Genomic DNA, 16,260 nt, shown 5'->3' with positions numbered 1-16,260 from the left:
GTATTTGCCAATCTTCAGCTAGCTTGGGGGGGATCTATTATGGTGTATTTGTTTGTATATATGTACATACATGCTTATTTTATGTGTTTGCTCTCTACTATTTGGAAACTTTGGCATTTATCCAAATTTAGCCATCCTAGAGGGCACCTGGCATCTGGGGCAAGAAACACTGAGGAAAATGGCGTCGGCTGATGCCTTTATACCCGAAAAACTGCCGCAATGACGTCTGGTGAAGTGCGACACCAGCCGAAGCCAGACCCAGACTTTGGAATCCGGCCGACCGAAGGGCTGCCTGACGACAGGACAACCCATTTGTAAAGACTGCAGATGCATTCCTCTCGGACATCTACATTTATGGTAGGTACAAAACTGTACTTTACTTCATCCCATTTCATATTCTCTACCTTTAATCTTCTTATTTTACTACTTCTATCCATTTAGCATCTTTATGTTGCACAGGTTCATCATAGATACTTCTCCAAAATGCATCTATTTCTTCTTTCTTTGATGGTCTTTCAATTCCTTTTACTTTGTTTCCCAATTCTCTATAAAACTTTTTTTTTTTATATCATCAGTAAATTGCTTATTTTTTACTTTTCCTATATATTTATTTGTGAATCTAAGATGTTAAGTTGTCAATCTCGCCTTCATTCTTGCTGGATGGGTTCGGAGCCGATCCTCGGCTCCGACTCGGCACTTGCTTTAGCTCGAGAACTCCTTTTACCAGCTCGAGGCAACCCTATATCCCATGATGCAAGGCGGAACTACCTCAGATCTCGTTTGCCGCTTAGCGAAAGAGGTCTCCTTTGCCAGCTGAGGTAAGTTTTTTCTTGGTAAAATAAGAAAAAGTGTAGTTAGGGGTTTATTTTTTCCCTTTAGTGTTAGTTTAGTCTGTACTTAGTTACAGCCCACCCTATTCCCTTCCTTTCAAACTTTATATAAAAAAATTTCAGTTTAAAGTTTTTAGTCAGGCCTAGTTCCCCAAGTTATTCCCTTCCTGTGTGTCTGTGTAAGGGATTAATTGGTGTGTTTGTGGGGACTGTTTGTGTTTCTCCCTTCTAGGATGTCAAAAGAAGGCAAGGTCTCAGGCTTCAAGAAGTGTGACCAGTGCTGTCAGAAAATGTCTCTGACAGACGGTCACACTTCTTGTGTGTATTGCCTGGGGCCTTTGCACCTGCAGGACTCCTGTGCATTGTGTCATGCTTTTAGCCAGAGAGTCCTGCAGGAAAGGAGGAACAAATTAATCCTCCGAGGTTTACTTAAACCTGAAGGTTCTCCTCCTAAGTCAGGGTCAGGAAAACCTCTTAAGCCACCGAAGGTTCAGGCTACAGTGTCCAAGCCTCCTCCGGTGGCTCCGGCTCCGTCGGAGCCGACATCGGCTCCGGCTGGAGTTGATACTTCTTCTGTTCGAGTAGTGGGTTCGGTGGTGGGTTCGGTGCCGGCCGGCTCCGATACCCTGACTACTGTGGCCTTGTCGGCTCCGGCTGGAGCCGACGCTGTATCCAGCATCGGGGCCGAGAAATCCTCGGCTCCATCTGGAGTTCTAGGGACTTCGGCTCCGGTGGCCCGACCCGTAAGAGATCTCGGTCCCCCTCTATTATGAGTATCCATTCGGCTCCGGGATCTCCTCTTTTGTCGGAGCGAAGCCATCGGAGCCGATCTTCGAGATCTTCCAGGCTGTCTGACCACGATTTGGAGAGGGTGGTAAGCAGGCTGTTGAAGTCTCAGGCACTGGCCCAAATGCTCCATAGCCCGTCTCAACAGACTTCGGCTATAGCCCCGATTCTTGAGATTCCTCCTCCGACTCCACACCAGAGTTCGGAGCCGGAGCTTCTTGGGACAGCGACTGTTTCGATGCCGGAGCCGATACATCCTTCGGCTCCGTCGTCTTCGGCTCCGATCTCCTCCTTGAGACCTTCCTTGGAGGGATCCGGTCGTCGGGTTTCCACTGTCGGCTCCGAGGGGGCTAGTGGCATCGGACCCTTGTCCGACCCCGCTCTCCCTCTCGGGGCTTCGGCTTTGGTAAGCTCGGCGCCGACATCGGCCTCGGAGCCTTCTCTCTCCTTGGAGCCGACCATTCCTGTTTCTTCGGAGCGGGTGTGTTCCGGTCTCCCGGGGAGAGGAGCCTTTGAGGTGATGAGGAGTGTCCTGGCCTCTGAGCCTGGTCAACGGTCTATCCCTCTAGCTCCTCCCTCATCAGTGCCTGCAGATGCCTCTTGCCAGCCTCTTGCTCTCAGGCCCAGGGATCCATCGCCCCAGGTTTCCCCACTGGGAATTTCCTCCTCTTCCGAGGTTTCTGCTGACCCTGCAGGGGAAGCCCCTCGGAAGAGGAAGTAAGAGGAAACACACAGACTCCCGAGTCTACTACATCTGATACCGACTTAGATGAGTCAGAGGGTTCCCCACGGTCCCCCTCTGAGGATGTCTCCTTTTCAGACATCCTTGAGCTCCTCAAACAGAGGGGGAATTGGCCCTCCATTGACCCCTCCGAGGATGAGTCGGTATACCTGGAGGCTTTTGGATCCCGACCCTCCACCTCCTGGGTGTCTCCGCCTTTCGACCCACTCATGCAGGTAGTGGCTCGGAAGGCGTGGGTGGCTCCAGATTCTGTGGAACCTGTCCCCAGGAGACCATCCAAGTTCATCACGGCCCCTTCGGATAAACAGTTCCTGTCCAAAGGTGTCTCTGTGGATGCTATGGTGGTGGCGGCGGCCACTAAGAAGGAACTGGCGGATCCTTCAGTACCTGTCCATCCTCCTAATAAGGATTCTAGGACCATGGACAGGTATGGAAAGCGGATGTTTTCTTCAGCGACCTTTGGTATGCGTTCGCTGAATTACCTTTGTCACTTCACCAGGCTTCAACGAGATATTCTCAAGGAACTGGGAGAAGTAGTCCAGGATCCTTCTGCTGCTGGGGCTCAGGAAAAGATTGCCTCACAGCTTGCTATCATGAATTCCATATCTAACTCCTCCATGCGGCTCATATCTTATGCGGCCGATGGAGCGAGCAGGGCCGCAGGCACAGGTGTTGCTCTTAGATGCCAAGCCTGGATGCGGCTGTGTAATTTTGGACCCCTTTAAGGCGTCCTTCACCAACACCCCCTTTGATGGTTCGGCTTTGTTCGGACCTCAGGTGAAGGATACTTTGACCAGATGTGAACAGGACGGTAAAACTCTTTCTGCCGTTGGAGTCCAGTTTTCCACTCCTTCTAGACCTTATCCCAAGGGTCAGAAGGGGGGGAAGATGTGGTTCAAAAGCCCAAGGAGCTACACGGACACACGTGGTCAGTTTACCCCAGAGGCAGAGGGGGTAACAATAATAGACGCCGCCCTAGAGGCAGGGGGGGTCCTCAGAACCAGGGCAACAGGGAATCTCTTCCTGAGAAGCCCTTTCAGCATCCCTGAGGTGTTGCCCGACTGTCCACCCTTGGAGGCAGTCGGGGGAAGAATTTCACTGTACCCAGTAGCCTGGCAATACCTATCCCAAGAGAAGTGGGTACAGTCAATCATATCCGAGGGTTACAAAATCCCCTTCGAAAGGTTTCCCGTACCTTTACAATCCCTTCCAGACATCTCACCCGGTCAAAGGGATTTGGCAAGACAGGAGGTTTCAAAACTCCTGGAAAAAAAGAGCCATCCAGACAGTGCCGGCAGACCAAGTAGGATCCGGCTTCTACTCAAGATTCTTTTTGGTCCCCAAAAGGACGGGAGATTGGAGACCGATATTAGACCTAAGCAGACTAAACAAGTCTGTCAGGAAGGCAAGATTCCGGATGGTCACGCTGCAATCCATTCTGCCCTTTCTGGGCAAGGACAACTGGATGTGCTCTATAGACCTTCAGGATGCGTACTATCACATAAAGATTCACAGACGCTCCAGAAGGTTTCTCCGCTTTCGGCTGGGAGCCAGTCATTACCAATTCAGAGCACTGCCCTTTGGCCTCACTTCAGCCCCCAGAGTGTTCACCAAATGCATGGCAGTGGTCACAGCTCACCTGAGACGTCGAGGATTCCAGGTGTTTCCTTATCTGGACGACTGGCTCCTCTCCGCCTCCACCAAGCATCAGCTTCTTCGGTCCAGAGACTACACCCTACAGCTTTGCAAGAAACTGGGAATTTCGGTAAATTTCGAAAAATCCTCTCTGCTGCCTTGCCAATCTATCACCTTTATAGGCGCAGAGTTAAATACCGTCAAAATGATAGCCAGGCTAACAGATCAAAGGATTCTGGACATCCAGAAATTTGTTCAGCTTCTGTTACTAAGCAACAAGATCAAAGCCAGGTTTGTCTTGAAAGTTCTAGGCCTAATGGCGGCGGCCATTGTTCTTCTTCCACTGGCTCGCTTCCACATGCGTCTCCTGCAGTGGATGTTATTCACGCAGTGGTCGTACCGCAATCTGCCTATGAGACACGAAATCTTGGTGACACAATCGTGCAGGGCTCATCTACGATTGTGGATATCTTCCCCTCTTCTTCATCAGGGCCAACCCTTTATTCCCCCTCCTCCAGTTGCCACCGTCACCACGGATGCCTCTCTGATCGGGTGGGGGGGGCATTATCAGGGCAGGATGGTCCATGGGACGTGGCAACCCATAGAATACCATCTGCACATGTCCTGGAGATGAGAGCAGTGCTTTTAACGTTGCAAGCCCTCGATGACTTTCTTCCCACGGGGACTATTGCAGTACAAACGGACAACATGTCCGTGGTCTGGTACATCAACAAACAGGGCGGAACCAGGTCCTATCCATTATGTCGAGAAGCTCTCAGACTTTGGCAATGGGCGATCTCTTCTCAGCGGTTTCTGATAGCAACGCACATCCCCGGCAGGTCCAACCTATTGGCGGACAGGCTAAGCAGATCTATTCTGATGCCTCACGAGTGGTCTCTCAATCAATCTGTAGTGGATCAGATTTTTCTGAAGTGGGGCACTCCTTGTTGCGATCTTTTTGCTACCCCTCAAAACAGCAAGTGCCCAGATTACTTCACACTATTTCCCCTTCCAGGCCAACCCTTGAGAGACTCTCTAACCCAGGATTGGCCTCTGGGACTTCTTTATGCTTTTCCTCCCTTTCCATTGATTCCACAAGTCATTCAGAAAGCCACCGTTTTGAGAGCCAAATTGATCCTCATTGCTCCATATTGGCCTCGACAAATTTGGTTTCTGTCTCTACATCGTCATCTTCTGGTGCAGCCCTGGCATCTGGACCCAGTTCCGGATCTTTTGATCCACCAGTCGGGTCAGCAGCACCGGGCCATTCATTCTCTCAACCTCACTGCTTGGTTGCTCCACTTCCTTCCCTAGCCAGGCTACCAATGATTTCTGACTCAGTCAGAGACATTTTAGTGTCTTCTTTGAAGTCGTCCACTAGAACTATTTATGCTAGCAAGTGGCGACGTTTTTCAATTTGGGCAAACGCCAGAAATATTGATCCTTTTACTGCTCCTGTACATTCTGTTTTGGATTTCCTGGCGGAGGTTTTTCATTCAGGATCCTCGTCATCTACAGTCAAAGTACAACTGGCTGCTATTTCCAAGTATCATGTTTGCTTGCATGATAACAACATCATGTCTCATAGGTTATGCAAGGCCTTTTTGAGAGGAGTTTTTCTCCTAAAACCGCCTGTGAAACATCCTCCTCCGCAATGGGATCTAAACTTAATGTTGGCATCCCTAATTCTACCTCCTTTCGAACCGTCTGCTATATGTTCTTTGAAGTTGTTGACGTGGAAAACTATATTTTTACTGGCTGTTACTTCTGCAAGAAGAGTTTCTGAGATTCAGGCCCTCTGTATTCGCTCACCTTATCTGGTTTTTCATAAGGATAGGGTTTCGTTAAGAACTAACCCTTCCTTTCTTCCCAAGGTTGTATCTCAAACCAATATTAACCAATCTATAGATCTACCAGTTTTCTTTCCTAACTATTCTGACAGAGCTGAACAGAAGCTGCACTTTTTGGATGTCCATCGTCAGCTCAGGTACTACTTGCATAGGACTAAACAAATTAGAAAATCAGACCAATTGTTTGTCTCCTATGCAGAAAACAGGTTAGGTCTTCCAGTTTCTAAAGTGACCTTATCTAGGTAGTTGACTTCCACCATTTCCTATGTGTACTCTCTCAGGGGCAAACAACTATCTTCTAAGCCAAAAGCACATTCCACCAGGAGTCTATCCACTTCTGTAGCCTTTCAGGATAGACTTTCCATTGACACTATTTGTGCAGCAGCTACTTGGGCCACGCCTCATACCTTTGTGTCTCATTACAAGTTGGATTTGGCCTCCAGAGATAGGGCCAGTTTTGGTTCCACAGTTCTCAAGAGTCTGTTCCATTGAGCCACCCGGGATACAGGTGCTAGGGACGCGGTCCCATCCAGCAAGAATGAAGGCGAGATTGACAACTTAACATTTAGAAGTTATGTACCTACCATAACGTTCCATGTTAGTTGTCTTCTCTGCTTCTTTCTTAAGGCCCCTCCCTCCTTCCCCCTGGCCTGGACAGATCTTGGAGAGTTCCTATTAGATTGCTTCCTCTGGAGCTTTGTTATGAGGACTTCTTTTAGGAACCATGGTTCCTAATTATGTTAGGATAGTCTTTAGCAGGGTCAGTTAGCTGCCAAACGAGATCTGAGGTAGTTCCGCCTTGCATCATGGGATATAGGGTTGCTTCGAGCTGGTAAAAGGAGTTCTCGAGCTAAAGCAAGTGCCGAGTCGGAGCCGAGGATCGGCTCCGAACCCATCCAGCAAGAAAGAAGGCGAGAGAAGACAACTAACATGGAACGTTATGGTAGGTACATAACTTCTAATTTTTTCGCCTGTGCTGAGATTTTTAGTTTATTTGCAAAAGTGCATGATAGATCCTGATCTCTTTTAATAACTGCACATTGCTTTTATCATGCCTATCTTTCTAAGTATTTTTGTTGCTATTTTCCCTCTTCTGTACTCTTAACAGTGGCACTTCTTGCCTTAGCTGCTTTATAGTTTTCTCTATTCAATACTTCCATGATAGTGTTCGAGTTCTCCCCTTTCTCTCTCCCTCACTCACTTGGAGACTGCAGCAAGCTTTTCCACGGCAGGACAAAAGTTTTTTGAAAGTGAAACCACCACAGTACAGTAAGGTGCTGTTCTAGTGAAGAGAAAGTCAATTTGAAACATTTTAAATGCTGTATTGTTTATTCATAGTAAGGACAGTAAATGGGGAGAAGAAAGAGCAGCTGAGTATTTAAATAGCATCCCATTGTTTTCCTTTAATGTTGTATAGAAGACTTGGGCAGTACTTGTGGGCTGGCAGACTGGGGTACTAGTGACCATTTTCAAAATGGGGGAACAGGAGGATGGATTCTACTTACGGGGTAGTATCTCTCACCTTCGTCTGCCTGGAAAAGCATGTGCCATGGTGCTGGAAGACTTCTTCCAGTTGCTGAGCCGTTTTTTTCAGGAGGTGCAGTCCAAATTCTTTCCTGGTCATGTAATAGTGTCTCATCTCATTTTGTTCTTGCAGAGATACTGGAGGGATTATGGGAGTTTGCTTATACTGTTTACATGTGTTTTTGAGGGTGCCAAGCAAGTCATAAAAGAAAGTCTTGCAGATTACAGTCTAATTGGAAATCTTTTTTTTTCAAGCAGACAATGTCATGATTGATACGAGTATGTTGATGTTAATTTGTCTCCGTTACAGACCTTGTGTTATGACAATCACTTCACAACATATAACTGTATTTTTTATCTTTTTTTTCCCATGCCAGTTCTACCCTCCCTTAATATTTCTGACCTAGTTGTTTGCAAACTGTGGCCTTTGTTTCTCTAGTTGCTGGCTAATATGGTCAAGCTTATGGCTTGATGTCCATTATTTACACCTGGGATGACTGACTAAAGCACTGGATTGTCCTTTGATCCAGCATGTTGCAAAGAATTGCTTTTGATCAAGCCTCATAATTTGTACTGTAGTTGTAGAGAGAAGCACTGAGGAAAGTAGTTAAGGTGATGGATAATGATAACGAGTAGGGTCCGTTGTACTTTACCCGATCTGCCACATGTGCCCCTCTTGCTCCCTCCTCCTCATTTTATTTTCTTGTTTCATTCACATAGCTAGGTCGATAATATCGTTAGTGACCTGTTTGGCTGCTTGTGAGCCTTCTTGGGTAGCAAGGTGTGATCACTGTTGAGGGGCATAGTTTCTGCTGGTAGGGGATGACATTCATTTGTAGTAGGATTTTTGATTTAGTCTGCTGCTGCTACATCACACCTGTTGTATTAAAACATGGTGGCACTTAGTGACTGGGGAAATCAGCTCCCTGTGTAGATTATACTTTGGTGTCATGCCAGCTTGTAACTTCTTCATATTCTTTAGTTAGATTTGGGTCAGCACAGTCCAGGCTGCTTGACAGTAGTTGATTTTTGACTCCTTGGGTAGATGATGGCCTCCTTCCACTGTTTTCTTATATTAAAATGCTGTTTGGGCATTCCTTCTATTTCAGGCTCAGCTGAAGTCCCAAAGAGGGCTGCTGCTGCAGGGTACAGAAAGCCTTAATCGTGCCAGTCAGAGCATTGAGCGATCACAGAAGGTTGCTATCGAAACAGACCATATTGGTGCAGAGATTATTGGAGACCTTGAGCAACAGAGGGATCAACTCGTACGGACAAAGGACCGGGTATGTATTGTAAAGAATGGAATGTCATACAGAACTTTCACATGGGATAGGTGTCATGTGGTCAGTCACTCTGCATTTGAGTGTCTCTCAGTACTAGAAACAGAGTTATATCTGCAGAAAGTTAAAGTAAAATAGTTTCATTAAGTTTGCTAATCATTTATTAGACATAAAGGCAAACAAATAGAACCTAGCACATCATTTTGATGTGTTCCTCAGAAGTGTTAAATATTTGATTGTCCTTGTCTTTCTGTTGCCTTTTTTTTGAATGTTTAGATACACCCTTGAATGTAGTTGGTTCGTAAACATTAAGAACACAGAAAACATAAACCTGTACAGTGCGAAGCATATTGCATGGTACTGTGGACAGGGGGTGATACTTTTTGTCCTGTATTTTGCTGATTGTGGGACAGAACAGAAAGCTACTTTGTATTTTGATTTTTTTTCCATGACAAGTGGGTTAGATCAGGTGGCGTTTTTTTATTCACAACCCATTGCATGTTGAATATCACAAAATCTGTAATTTCACTCTCCAATTATGGCTTTATGCTGTAGCTGAGATGTATTATTTTGTAAGGGTCTAATGATGACTTGTCATATGGGGAACTGGGTAAGTTATTTTGGTGTAGTTCAGTTAATTCAAGAATAATGTGTAGCTTCCTAATATGTACAATTACTGGACTATGTTTGCTTAGTAATAGAGTAGTGATTGTACATATTAAGCGGGTGTGGAATAAATAAACAGTTTTGCTGCTTGCAGTGTTTTTTTATGCTGTACATTGGAAACTGAAGAAATACAGGCTGGAGTCCAAACAGGATTTTTCTGTTTGCTATACACACCATGTTATATTTTTGAAGGTTGTAGTTTGGCTTCTTCTAGACAGTGGGCATGAGCAAGTGTTGCTGTGCACACATATACATTTCTAAATTCAGAATAAAGTCACAGATCTTACTTAGGGTTTTCTAGTCCTGTCTTCCTTTTTTAAAACATCTTTATTGAATTATCATTTGTGATGTAGGCATTACATTTATATAAAAGTAATCGAACCTTATTAATAGGTTTACATTATACTTCACATCTGTTGTTGTATATCATATAATCGAAGCAGTATTACAGAAATTAAGTTCCTGCTTTCTTTTAAACTTTACTCCTACACAAAAACATTTTACAGCTTGTATTGTTACCACAATTTCCATTTTTTCTATGTAATTTACTCCTACCCTTTTCCAAAGATCCCACTTCTTGTTCTTTTATCTCTGTTGCAATATTCACTACTTCAAGTATATTTGGTTTAGATTTTGATTTTGATTTTCTGATAATTGCTTTTTTTGGCAGCCACTGGAATTAAACTTAGCAAGATCTTATTATGTCTATGCAGTTCAGATCCTGTATCCCATCTAAAAAAAAATTACCTTTGTTACACTCATTTTGTTTGCAGATGAATTGTGATTTGTAGTGAGAGTAGGGAACAGGTGGAGAGATGGAGATATGTTCTAGAGAGAAGAGGAATGAAGGTTAGCAGGACTAAGACAGAATATATGTGTGTGAATGAGAGGGAGGATAGAGGAATGGTGAGGATGCAAGGAGTAGAGATGGCGAAGGTGGATGAGTTTAAATACTTGGGATCAATAGTTCAGAGTAATGGTGAGTGTGGAAGAGAGGTGAAGAAGAGAGTACAGGCAGGATGGAGTGGATGGAGAAGTGCGTCAGGAGTGATTAGTGACAGACGAGTACCAGTAAGAGTAAAAGGGAAGGTCTACAAGAGGGTAGTGAGACCAGCTATGTTATATGGGTTGGAGACAGTGGCATTGACAAAAAGGCAGGAGTTAGAGCTGGATGTGGCAGAGTTAAAGATGTTAAGATTTGCACTGTTTGTGACAAGGGTGGACAGGATTAGGAATAAGTATATTAGAGGGTCAGCCCAGGTTGGAAGGTTTGGAGACAAAGTGAGAGAGGCAAGATTACGTTGATTTGGACGTACTGAGGAGGGGTGCTGAGTATATTGGGAAAAAGATGCTAAGGATGAAGGTACCAGGTAACAGGAAAAGAGGAAGGCCTAAAATAAGGTTTATGGATGTGGTGAGAGAGGACATGCAGGTGGTTGGTGTGACAGAGCAAGATGCAGAGGACAGGAAGAAATGGAAACAGATGATCTGCTCTGGTGACCCCTAATGGGAGCAGCCAAAAGAAGATGACACTCATTTGCTTCCCTAGTATTCCTGACAGAATATTCTGTAAGAAATTTTTTAAAGTCTGCCAACTCGTTACATTGCCAAAACATATGTTCCTAGTTATTTCTGTTTCCCATCAGACCTCCAATATTTGCCATTTCCTTAGGAAAAAATCTTTGGAGTCTGCTTGGCATATAAAAGTATGTCTCTGAACACTCCCAGGCAAAAATCCTAAATCATCTACATTTTGTTGTCTATTTCAGAGGGATACACATGTCCTTTCATTGTGAATTGCATATCTAGTCTCTTTCCAATCTTTTCTGACCTCTTCTGATTGATTCCTGCAATTGTCCTGCAGTAATGTGCATGCCCTACTTAATTATCTCTTTTTTTTTTTTTTTTAACAGCAACTTCTGTTCCATATTCATTTAAAATCTCAACCTGTGCTGGTCTTTCATTTAGGATTCCTCTGCCTCTCTCTTTTATCTATATTCTTGATATCAATCCCTGATAGGAAAGGCATTCACTAGCCTGCAGTCCAACTGTTTTATTGGCCTCTTCCCATTCTGTTACCATTTCATCTCTAATTATTCACAATACCTCGGTTCCTTTGCCACCTTCCTCCAGTAAATTCCAGCCCATTCTTGTCTGTTCTCTGTACCCCTAATTGCAAGCATACCTACTGGCAGAATCTCCTTTCTTCTTTCCCATGTTGGCTTAGTTCTTAGTATACTCTACGCTACTTTGAGTATAATATTCTGTATGACAGTTATTCTAAGGATCTGTGTCCAAAATCCACTTCTTTCCTTATTTCTTGAATTACTACTCTACTTCATCATCCCTTTCTACTTTGAATTGGAGATTTCTGATGTGTTATAGGTTCATAGGTTTATACTAGGCTAACTGCCCTAGGACATTTATAAGCCTAGCCCAAAGTTATGTGGCTTACGCCGCCCCTTATGTTAGAAATACTGTGCCCATTAGTTTGTTGTGCCTCTGTCCAGTAGTGACACAGAGATGATTCCCGGGGTAAACCTATGATCTCCCATCCACCGGTCAAGATTTCTCTTGAACAGAGCCAGCGAGGTGCTCTGCCTCACATGGACCGGGATTTTATTCCACAGCATGGGGAGTCTCTGGGTGATAAATCTTTCCCTCCAGCACATCCTATTTATATCCGTGCTAAGGTTTAAGTCTCTTGCTCTAGTGGTTTTGGTGGATTTGGATTTTTTGAGGTGGAGCATGTCCATTAATTTCGGGTTGGTCATGGCCTTGTATGTCAGGCACAGGTCACCTCTGAGCAGACGGTATGCAACTGAATAGAGTTGGAGTTTCTTCAGTCTGGCAGCATGTGACAGGTTTTGGAGTCCCTTTATCCTTTTGGTGAGGAACTTTTGGGGTCTCTCCAATTGCTGCAGGTGTCTGGTGAGATACATCCCGAATGGGGCATTGTACTCTATCATTGGTCTGATAAGTGAAGAGTACAGGGGAACAATGACCTCACTTGATCTGGATGTGAATCTCTTCATGATCAGGTGGGCAATGTAGAAGGTCTTCGAACCACTTTAGCAACGTGAGCGTCAAACGAGAGGCCACTGTCAACCTGGGTCCCCAGGTCCCTGATAACCTCTTCTGTGCTTAGTGGGTTGCCACCTATATGGTAGCTTGGGGTTACCTTGTTTTTCCCGAAGGGTATGACTATACACTTTTGCGTTTAACTTCAGGCCATGGCTCTGGCACCAGCTATCGGTTTCCGTGAGACCCCTCTGAAGGATGTCTGTGTCCGATGTACTATCCACTATGGCACCCAGTTTGCAGTCATCCGCAAACTTTGTCAGCCATAGTCCTCCTATGTTTGCCTGTACTTCTGAGAAGTAGATGCCGAACAATAGGGGCCAAGGACTGAGCCCTGTGGGACTCCACTTGTAACCGGCTTGGAGTCTGACATGGCTCCAGCAACTCTAACCCTGTGGGTTCTGTCCTTTAGCCAGTTTGCAACCCATCTTGTGACATATGGGTTTACATTTAAGCTGGTAAGTTTCTCTATAATACCCGAGTGGGGTATTGTGTCGAAAGCTTTGCAAGGTCAAGGTAGGCTGTATGGACTGCCTTTCCCTCATCAATGGCCTTGGTGACTGTTTCGAAGAAGTCGACCAAGTTCAAAAGGCAAGATCTGCCCTTGACAAAGCCAAACTGGGTTGGGTCCAAGGTCTGCAAGTCCCCTATGTCCTTGTTTATGATTTCCATTATGATCCTCTCCATAGCTTTGCAGACCAGGCTTGTTAAGCTTATGGGGCGGTAATTACCAGGGTCCGTAGAGGCACCGCCTTTGTGGAGTGGGACCACAGTTGCCGTACGCCACTCCTTGGGCACATATCCTGTGGTGAGGCTAAGATTAAACAGCTGCCTTATGTGCGGGTTTAGTTCTTAATTGAGTTCATGTAGCACACAGCCGGGGACCCCATCCGTTCCCATTGATGCTGTGTTTTTAGCTTTAGAGAGAGCAGCTTTCACCTGCGCATTTGAGATGTCTGGGAGGCTACTCTCAGTTGGGATAGTTATCTCTCCTTTTGGGGGGGAGAGGGGTGAAGTTTGCACTGAACCTGTCTGCCAGTATGTTGGCAATGTCTGTGGGTTCAGTGATTTTTGTATCATTTTGGACTAATTCTGAGCATATCTGGGAGTTTCCACCCAGGTTTCTGACATAGCTGAAGAAGGCCTTATGATTGTCTTTTGAATCTATGGCAATTTTTCTCTCAAAGTTGGCCTTGGATGATTTTATGAGGGATCGTAGTTTCTTGCTAGTGCTGATCAAAGATGTCTTCCCTTTTTGGGATTTTGCTCTATCATGTAATAGCTTTCTCCTCTTATTGTAAAGTTTGTTTATGGCTGGGGTCCACCAGACTGGACGTTTGCCCTTGGTGGAAAGAGTCTTAGTTTTATTTGGGATTGCCTGATCCATGCAGTTTTGAAGGTGTTCATAGAAGGCATTTGTAAGGGCTTCCGCAGCTTGGGTTGTGGTTTCCATTGGCTTGGGGGCCTTGAAGGATACCACACCTGTCTTGAGTAGTGTGAAGTTTGCTTTAGAGAAGTTCTTCACTGTGGTCTTTTTTGTTTGGGGTGGGGGGGGGATGTGGATTTCTAGTGAGATTAGTTTATGATCTGAATTCACCAATGAGGGAAATACTTCCGGTGTGGAGCATTTTGTCCCCATGTTCGTGATGATGAGATCTAGTATATTTTCTCCTCTTGTGGGGACGGTGACTAGTTGTTCCATGGCATTTGAATTTATGAACTCCAGGAACCTTTGGGCTAGAAAGTTTGGGCTTGAGTAATGTTCCCAGTCTATATTCGGGTAGTTGAAGTCACCCAATATGATGGTGTTTGGTGATACATTTATACCCTCCAGTGTCTTCAGGAAGGCTGTGTGGGTTTCCTGAGTTTGAGAGGGTGGCCTGTAGCATGCTACAAATTGTAGAGCAGTTTTGCCTATGGTTAATTGCACCTGGATGGTTTCCGATGCTTCGTGCGTAGCCACCAGCCTGGAGGTGTGGGTATCCTTGATGAATATGGATACACCCCCTCCTTTTGTGGTGTGGTCCGGGTTTTGGGGCCGGAACGCATGATATGAGATGAAACCTGATAGTGCCGGGGTGCTCTCAGGAGCCTTGAACCAGGTTTCAGTCACAGTACAGACATCGATGTTCTCCATACTGAGAAGGGCCTCGAGTGCGTGCATTTTGAGATTTAGACTTCTGGCATTGAGCAGCATCACCCTTAGTTTCTTCACGTTTTTGTTTTCTAGGGTAGTAGGTTTAGAATTTGAGCCTTGCCTAAAAAAGGCACTATGGGGGTGGCAAGAGCCTTAGCCAATATCTGGAATCCCAGGGGTGATAGGTGCAAGCCGTCCCTTGCGAAGCAGCGTGGCTTGTCGAGCATGTCATCCCAGGCAGACAGGCACTGGATCCCCTTTGAATGACACCAGAAATTAAGCCAATTGTTAAAGCTGATCATCTTGTCACTATATTGTGGCATCATTCTTGGTGAAGGAAGGATACTGGTCAGGGTCATACCTGCCTGGGCTACATAATCAGAGAGCTCCTCTGTCTCTTTTCATGTAGTCCAGGGAGGTACGTCTCGGGTCGTTCACACCAGCATGGACAATGACTGTGTCATACTTGTACTTGCCGTGGAGTGACCTGAGTGCTTGTGTTATGTGGCGGATTCTAGCACCCGATAGGCAGCTTACCGTGACCTTCTCCTTGTTCAGCCTGGTGAGTGGGACGTCAGTGTGTCTGACTATGGAGTCACCTATGACAAGTATGTTTGGTGTTGTATTTGGCCTTAAGGGCAGTGACTGCTTTGCACACTGATTTTGTTGTTTATGTGTTGTTTGTGTGGTGTATTGAGTTTGCAGTTGCTTGGGTGTCTGCTTTGGAGGCCTCTGCTGTTTAGGTAAATTTTTACTCAGAGCCTCCGAGTATGTCTTAGTGTGTTTATGTGTTTGATTCAGTGGTGTGGTTGAGTTATGTGAGACTGGTATTGTGGTGTGTGTAGTTGCCTTCTCCTCCTGCCTGGTCTTGCCAGTCCTGAGTTGAGAGAGCTCAGCCTCCAGTTTGGCTAAATAGCTGCATCTCTCAAGTGTTAGTGTTATGTGGGAGGAGGAGAGGGTTGTCCGTGTACATGAGGCAATTGTAACATTGTCTCAGAATTCCCAGATTCACCAACTGGGCAGGAGAGGACGCCAGCATCTGACCCTTCGACATGCTAGAAAGATTTATGAGTTGGTATGAGACAGAAAAGTAGTGGGCTTAGCAGGGAAGTGGGCACTCCTGGGGGTTTTGCTAGTGAGAGATTTGTATAATATAGGAGTGCTTGACCTGCAAAGAGAATGCTTATAAGACAAGGGATATGCTTATAAGACAAGTGCTGAGCTTTTGAGAAGAAAAAGCTATTTGGAACAAGTGCTGCACTTTTTAGTGAAGGTGTAAACTGTTTAGGTTCCTAACAGAGCAGTTCTAAGGGAAATATTGAAGAACAGACTTTCTGGAGCCAGAAAGAGTTTAACCTTGTTTAACCGGCGCTGCCCGATGCTGCTCTAGTGGCAACTCCGCGCTAAATTGCGCTAAAGCACGTTAAAGCGTGCTTGATAACAGGGGCTGGAAAGAAGCAGGAATAGACCCAAAACGGACAATAAAACTACAGTTTCAAGTCAGTAACCACCTCTACGGGGGGCAGGGAAGCTGCTCAATGTTATTCACTGCCACTGATCAACAGAGAGACTTTCCTTTAGCCCAAGCAAAAATGGCCTTACAGAAACTTTCAAATAGTTCAGGAACAGCAAGCCTGTAACTGAACTTTTTTAACTCTCAGAAAAGTGGGAAAAAAAGCAAGATTTTTTTTTTTTTTTTTTTCAGAGATAGCAGAGGTTCACAAGTAAT

General features: G+C 45.3%; 1 protein-coding gene across 2 annotated transcripts in view; it reads left to right on the top strand.

Moving 5' to 3' along the window:
* VTI1B (vesicle transport through interaction with t-SNAREs 1B) overlaps positions 1–16,260 on the top strand; it is a 646,522-nt gene that overhangs the window by 243,536 nt on the left and 386,726 nt on the right. For both annotated transcript variants that reach the window (XM_044074064.1, XR_006365209.1), the window contains exon 4: positions 8,477–8,650. In XM_044074064.1, the coding sequence (XP_043929999.1) occupies positions 8,477–8,650 (174 nt within the window). The remainder of the gene's footprint in view (positions 1–8,476; positions 8,651–16,260) is intronic.

This window comes from Protopterus annectens, chromosome 6.part0 (genome assembly GCF_019279795.1).
Source record: "Protopterus annectens isolate FY-2018-M chromosome 6.part0, PAN1.0, whole genome shotgun sequence".
Lineage (NCBI taxonomy): Eukaryota > Metazoa > Chordata > Ceratodontiformes > Protopteridae > Protopterus > Protopterus annectens.
This window is presented reverse-complemented; position numbering and strand designations above follow the sequence as displayed.